Source organism: Engraulis encrasicolus, chromosome 5, assembly GCF_034702125.1.
Source record: "Engraulis encrasicolus isolate BLACKSEA-1 chromosome 5, IST_EnEncr_1.0, whole genome shotgun sequence".
Taxonomy (NCBI): Eukaryota; Metazoa; Chordata; class Actinopteri; order Clupeiformes; family Engraulidae; genus Engraulis; species Engraulis encrasicolus.
Window position 1 is genome coordinate 43,969,276 of NC_085861.1, and position 7,500 is coordinate 43,976,775.

Here is a 7,500-nt window from a genome sequence, read left to right on the forward strand (position 1 = left end):
CAAACAGCAGCGTTTGAGTAGAATGTGAATCCCCATGTCAGGAAGCACTCGGGAGGTAACCATTACCTCAGGGCCTCGCAATTATTGTCATTAAGCGGTGGCGTGCGTCACCTCGCCTGCCATAACCAAGTGCTCTCAGTGTCACATAATGGACCTTTGTGAAAGGCCACCGAATGCTTTGATCCGATGTTACGCACTGACAAACTGAAGAAAAATGAGTTGATACTTACTTAAAGACGTTAAAGTGAATACAAGACACCAATGCGCTATTTAGCAATACAATTTACAGTAGTAGGTGTGGCACTAAAAACATTTTGTTTTCCCTCTAGTCTAGGGGCATATTATGTGCATTAGAGAGACATAAACCGGAGTAAAGGGGGAGCACAGAAAAAGGTTGAGAAGTGACAAAACAAGTTTACAGTATTTACCTTAGAGGCAGCCGTAAATCTGATAAAAGAAGGGACTGTTGCCATTTAACGACTAAGATCTGGGCTCTTAAGCTAGCAGGTCAAACAACAAACTGTGGGTTCGCTAAGACAGCTTTATCACTGCAGCACTTCCCACCTTTGTAGCACACCGCCCAGGTTTAAGACCAATACTGATTGATAGATACAGTGCGTGTGCGCACACACTTGTGCGTGTCCTCTCACCAGCGTGGTCTCACTGCTGTGTGTGTATGTGCATGTGTGTGTGTTCTCTTACCAATGTGACTCTGGTGCTGTGTATGTGTGTGTGTGTGTGTGTGTGTGTCCTCTCACCAGTGTGGACCCAGTGCTGTGTGTGTGTGTGTGCGTGTGTGTGTGTGTGTGTGTGTGTGTGTCTGTGTGTCTGTGTGTGTGTGTGTGTGTGTGTTCTCTTACCAATGTGACTCGTGTCTGTGCTGTGTGTGTGCGTGTGTGTTCTCTTACCAATGTGACTCCGGTGCTGTATGTGTGTGTGTGTGTGTGTGTGTGTGTGTGTGTGTGTGTGTGTGTGTGTGTGTGTGTGTGTGTGTGTGTGTGTGTGTGTGTGTGTGTGTGTGTGTGTGTGTGTGTGTGTGTGTGTGTGTGTGTGTGTATGTGCCTGTGTGTGTGTGTCACCAGTGTGGATCTGGTGCTGTGTGTGTGTGTGTGTGTGTGTGTGTGTGTGTGTGTGTGTGTGTGTGTGTGTGTGTGTGTGTGTGTGTGTCCTCTCACCAGTGTGGGTCTGGTGCTGTGTGTGTGTGTGTGTGTGTGTGTGTGTGTGTGTGTGTGTGTGTGTGTGTGTGTGTGTGTGTGTGTGTGTGTGTGTGTGTGTGTGTCCTCTCACCAGTGTGGCCCCGGTGCTGTGTCCGGGCCGCGTGCGCATGTCCACCAGGCCTCCAGGGGGTGGCTGCTTCCCGGGGAAGTTGTTGTAGTACGGCACGTCAGGAGGCGGAGCCACCTCCTCATCCTCCTCCTCCCACGCAGAGCCATCGAACGGGGCCATCCTAAATACGCGCATGCACACACACACACACACATACACACACACACACACACACACACACACACACACACACACACACATACACACACACACACACACACACACACCAAGCACGCACGCACGCATGCACACACACGCATCCGCACGCACACACACACACACACACATGCACGCACGCACACACACGCACGCACACACAAACAAAAAATGAATATGCCATAAATGTGAATGAATATGAAATCACTCACACACAGAAAATCTCCATTTCCACACAGAATAGACTAGACACAGAGTAGACAAAAGCATGCATGACTACTCACTGCACGTACATGCTGTATACCTACAATCCTCAAAAAGTCATGAATATGAATGAACGTGGACTCATGTACACACACACAATCTCCACTCTCACATTTAATACAGCATGGACGCACGAACGCACAGGCATACACGACTACTCACTGCACACAGATACCTACAAATGCTCACACTAACCCTAACCCTCTCCCCTCTTTACTCAGAGGTCACACAAAGGTCACACACAACCTGACCTTCAGCTGAACCCACCTGTCATGTGGCGTGACGAGTTTGGGTGGGTTCTTCAGGTACTGCTTGAAGCGCAGCTCAAAGGCCTGTCCGATGGTGCTGATGACCTCCTGCGCAAGACCCTCCGAGCACTCCAGGATGTGACATGCTAGCAAAAACACAGGAAACAGGAAATAGGCACAGCCAGCCGCCCACAAAAAAAGTCATGCACAATATCCATCTTGCAGCTTGTTGTTCGTTCCTTGCAATAAAACAAAGACAATGACGTCAGCTGTGTGTACTTCGAAACTGACGCAGCAGATCTTAGATCCTTGCAAGAGCTATTTCTAAGAAAAGTATCAGCTTAGCAGCACTTGTATTTTCTTTCGAATGTTCTGCTTTTCACAGAAAAGCTGCAATGCTGAGAACAATTCAAAGAGCCTTTTAGCTCAGACTGCTCAATGTCTTGTGAGCCAAAAATGCTGATGCTGTTCACATTTACATGAACTACAATTCCATATTCACAGTAAGCACAGCCATGGTTTCTTTCCAATCTCATCTTGAGTACTCAGCAGATTCAGAGCAGGCTGGATGGAATTTGTGGCAGGCTATTACTATTTGTGTTTTCAGACTATTTTGATCAAAACTGGGAACTAGGAAGGAGAATCATTTCGAAGAATGCTCCAGTTGCCTCTCCACCCACATTTGAAACCACTTATGCGAGTTTTTTTGCAGCCTTCCTTTCACAAGGTTTTAGCCCCGTTGCGGTAATCCTTTAGCCATGTTCAAACACCCATGTAACCATCCTTTAGCCATGTTTTGGGTGCTTGATGTCCTGAGGAAATCGAAAGGCAACTGGAGCATTCTTCCAAATGACTTTCCTTACTAGTTTTCCACACTGAAAACAGCACTGATTTAGCACAAAACACCCAATCACTGATTTTCAAACTTCCAAGCCTACTGTGCCCCCCTTTATCTACATTGCCATCATTGTTAACAGAGAAATACCAAGTACTTTTCAGTTCGCATCTTGAGGCAAAATTCCTGTCACAGACAGTTACATTTTTGGCCTGAACATGTGAGTCTGTTTGAGATTAGGGGAATATATAAGCACCAGTGCAATTCTTTGTCGGCCTGAACATGGCATCTCTGAACCAAGAATTTACATTGTCAATTCATGAGTGTACGTCATTGGTATGATGTGTGGGCCTGAGAGAGATACATACCTCTCTGGTTGACTGGGTCTTTAGCTACATAGGCTACATATTCAGCCGTGTCCTGAGAGAGAGAGAAAGAGACAGAGAGAGAGGGAGAGAGAGAGAGAGAGAGAAAGAGACAGAGAGAGAGGGAGAGAGATAGAGAGAGAGAGAGAAAGAGAGAAAAAGAGAGAGAGAATGGGTAAATAATGGTAGGGTAATATATGCCTCTTTTCCACTGCCGGTTTTCTGAACACAGCACGACTCTGCCGTCACTTTTTGCTTCACGATTAAGCTGTGTCGTGCCTAGTCAAAAAGCAAAAAGTGGCGACCGAGTCGCGCTGTGTAGAGCTGTAAGCCTACCAGAAAAACGTCAGTGGAAAAGAGGCAATATAGTACTGGAAAAGAGAAAGCGAGGAAAAGAGGGGGGAAGTAAAGAGCGGAAGGGAGAATAGAACAACTAGAGGCGTTTCCATTCGTTTCAACTAGAGGTAGGTGACAGGGGAGGCCAGAATGTTCTAGAAACACAGAGAAGACACACCTGAGGATGATGCAAACAAAAGGATGCGTCAAATAACATATGGTCAAATCAGAAATGAGAGCTAAGAAAAATGACAGAAACGACAGGTGAAAAAAGAAAAGACCACCACTATTAGCTTCGGGAGAATCATACAAGAGTACGAAGGACAGTACAGAAGTGTGGAGAGATGAACAAATGAAAAACTCACTGGGTCTCCTCCAGACGCAAAAGAGATGGACTGCATGTGATGGTTGGCAATAATCTGTGGAGGGGTGGGGTGGCAGAGTGGGACAGAGTGGAGATATAGACAGAAAGGATTGGAAGGAGAGAGAGAGAGAGAGAGAGAGAGAGAGAGAGAGAGAGAGAGAGAGAGGATGTTGTGAAGTGAGTGAAAATGTGTATGGATCAAGTCATACAATGTGAGAGACGAAAAGGGGAGGGTGCAACAGAAAGAGAGGGAAGGAGAGACAACAAAGAGAGACAGAGAGAGAGAAAAAAAAAGAATGAGAAAGGGAGAGACGAAAAATGGTAAATAAAATCATGGAGTGTGACTGCTGTTAAAATGGTCTAACAGTGTAGATTTCTGAACCTAAATAGGCACATTCCGAGTGCTATGGCGCAGCAAATCTACACTCGGAAAGACACTGTAAATTGCAGCACATTTTACAGCATGGCCTTGCATAAACAAGCTCAATCAAAACTGGCATGTGAAAATATAAGTGGTGAAAAATAAACAGTGCAGAGAGCAAATAAACACAACTAAAAATGGTGCGGGGGACTGTTTATTGGTAATGATGACATTGCACCAAAAATAGTCACACGCACGAAGTAGTGGCTAGAACACAAACAGGTTTGCAACACACCAGCACGCACGCACGCACGCACACACACACACACACACACACACACACACACACACACACACACACACACACACACACACACACACACACACACACACACACACACACACACACACACACACACACACACACACACACACACACACACACACACACACACACACACACACACACACACAATAATCTTTGCTGTGTTTGCCTGTTTTTCTGTGTATGTTAACCAATTCATGCACTGGTGTCTTTGTCCATCTTATCTTTCTACTGTTGAAAAATGTTTGTATGCATGTACCAATATATCTGTGTATTAAGGCATACATGTGCATGTGTACCGTGTGTGTGACTGACTATTTCTGTGTGCACATGTGCGCGTGCGTGTGTGTGTGTGTGTCAGCGTGTGGGTGTGTGTCTGCGTGTGTATGTGACTGACTGTTTCTGTGTGTGTGTGTGTGTGTGTGTGTGTGTGTGTGTGTGTGTGTGTGTGTGTGTGTGTGTGTGTGTGTGAGATTGACTGTTTCTGTGTGTGTGTGTGTGTGTGTGTGTGTGTGTGTGTGTGTGTGTGTGTGTGTGTGTGTGTCTGTGTGTGTGTGTGTGTGTGTGTGTGTGTGTGTGTGTGTGTGTGTGTGTGTGTGTGTGTGTGTGTGTGTGTGTGTGTGTGTGTGTGTGTGTGTGTGTACAGTATATTTGCAGTAGTCCTGACCTGCTTGCAGTCGGCTGCCAGGAGGTTGAGGCTGCTGGTGGAGACAGTGAGGCTGATTGTCATCCCTGCAAACTGCAGGTTGCTCTTCCCCAAGATGGAGGACAAGCACCGCGTGGTGGGCTGCGGAGAGAGAGAGAGAGAGAAAGAGGGAGAGATAGAGAGAGAGAGAGAGAGAGAGAGAGAGAGAGAGAGAGAGAGAGAGAGAAAGGGAAAGAGGGAGAGAGAGAGATAGAGAGAGAGAGAGAGAGAGAGAGAGAGAGAGAGAGAGAGAGAGAGAGAGAGAGAAATAGTGTGTGAGAGTGTGTGTGTACAGAAAGCGAGCGAGAGAGAGAGAAAGAGAGAGAAAGAGAGCGAAAGAGAGAGAAAGAGAGCGCAACCAAGCAACACAACTCATTACTTAAGCTGGTTACACGGCATAATGAAAACATGATGATACATTACTAGCAACGGTGTGGAAAAGAGGAGCCAGAGAAAGAAGGGGAGCGAGCGAAAGAAAGAGGGAAAGAGAGATAGAAAGAAGGAGTGAGAGACCGACAAATGAGAAAAGGAATGCGCACAGAATTGTGAGAGCAGGCAGTTGTTCGCTCTAAATTAATTGTGTGGATCAGACCACACCGTGACCAATTCACCCCACCCCACCCCACCCCACCTCCCCTGCCACCCCCGAGAGACGAGTGTGAAGGAAGAAGAGAGAAGAATCGTACGACTTTCATCCCGAAATACTCCTAGCCATGCATTTTCTCTAAGCACTCTTCCATCCCTTGATTTCACGCACGCACGTACACACACACACACACACATTCACAAACACACACACACACACACACACACACACACACACACACACACACACACACACACACACACACACACACACACACACACACACACACACACACACACACACACACACACACACACACACACACACACACTTATGGTCATTTCCTACTTACGCAGCAGTTATTTGCCGATTGATCTGGTACGTTTTTTGGGGCTGTGTGTGCAATGATGGCCAACTGGGCCTCAGAAGCTACAGAAAAAAGTCTTATACAACAGTTTTTCTGTGTCCTAGAAGTAAATTAAAAAGTAACTTAGAGTCTCTAATTGGCCCAAACTTTTCGGCTTGGCAAGGAGTAGTCAGGAGTGAAATCACCTGCCCAAACCGCACAGACAGAAACCGGTTATTTTGGGAAAGGCAGGTTTGGATGGTAAATTTCTAAATGCTGAAGGAATGGCTTGAAGCTCGCACATCCAAAAAGCGTCTGACCTGGGAGCAGGACCACCAAATGACCAGATGAAGAGGAGGAAAAAAGTCCGCTTCAAACCAGGATTTCTTTGTTCCCACCTTTTTTTATGTTATTACGTAACGTTTCAGGGGTGCTCACCCGAAACGTTGCGTAAAAAAATAGTGGGAGCAAAGAAATCCTGGTTTGAAGAGGACGTTTTTCCTTTTCTTCAAATTTCGAAATGCTGGCAGCCAATCTCAGTAAACATCAAACACAAGTGTGTGGGTGTGCCAGTAAGGATAGCGTTGTAAAGAGGGCAGCTGCTGAAATCGGAGTGGGTACAAATCTGTATAATCTGCATAATCTGACCGGGGGGTGTATTGTGCGTAAATGAGAGCAGATCATCAGAACTCATACCTGGGAGCAAGAACTAACCTAGGTCAGAAAAGGTAACGGGAAGGAGGAGGCGAGTGGCGAAGGGGGGGAGGCAGGGAGAGAGAGAGAGAGAGAGAGAGAGAGAGAGAGAGAGAGAGAGAGAGAGAGAGAGAGAGAGAGCGAGAGCGAGAGCGAGAGCGAGAGAGAAAGTTGGATATTTTCAAGCATTGCTCACTTTCAAGTCTGTACTGAATGTACACTATGGTCTGTTAACAACAGTGTGTGTGTGTGTGTGTGTGTGTGTGTGTGTGTGTGTGTGTGTGTGTGTGTGTGTGTGTGTGTGTGTGTGTGTGTGTGTGTGTGTGTGTGTGTGTGTGTGTGTGTGTGTGTGTGTGTGCATGAAATGGTAAGAGAGGAGCACATGAACCTGTACCTTTCTACTGTGTGTAGGCCTATGTGCATGCATGTGTACACAGTTGCCGTGTGTGTGTGTGTGTGTGTGTGTGTGTGTGTGTGTGTGTGTGTGTGTGTGTGTGTGTGTGTGTGTGTGTGTGTGTGTGTGTGTGTAGTGTGTGTAGTGTGTGTGTGTGTGTGTAAGAGTAAATAAGAGCAGATGTACCTGTACCTTTCTCCTCCTCTGAGCTCCTTT

At 46.5% G+C, this 7,500-nt stretch overlaps 1 protein-coding gene across 2 annotated transcripts in view; it reads right to left on the reverse strand.

Moving 5' to 3' along the window:
* Positions 1–7,500, reverse strand: part of shc1 (SHC (Src homology 2 domain containing) transforming protein 1) — a 27,499-nt gene that overhangs the window by 14,512 nt on the left and 5,487 nt on the right. Inside the window, exons 3-8 of one of the 2 annotated variants that reach the window (XM_063199529.1) lie at positions 7,477–7,500; positions 5,248–5,367; positions 3,896–3,949; positions 3,198–3,249; positions 2,014–2,140; positions 1,288–1,447 (exon numbers count right to left, since the gene is read on the reverse strand). The exon at positions 7,477–7,500 is cut by the window's right edge and continues 40 nt beyond it. In XM_063199529.1, coding sequence (XP_063055599.1) covers positions 1,288–1,447; positions 2,014–2,140; positions 3,198–3,249; positions 3,896–3,949; positions 5,248–5,367; positions 7,477–7,500 — 537 coding nt within the window. Of the gene's footprint in view, positions 1–1,287; positions 1,448–2,013; positions 2,141–3,197; positions 3,250–3,895; positions 3,950–5,247; positions 5,368–7,470 lie in introns of both variants that reach the window. The other variant, XM_063199528.1, reaches the window with a different exon arrangement.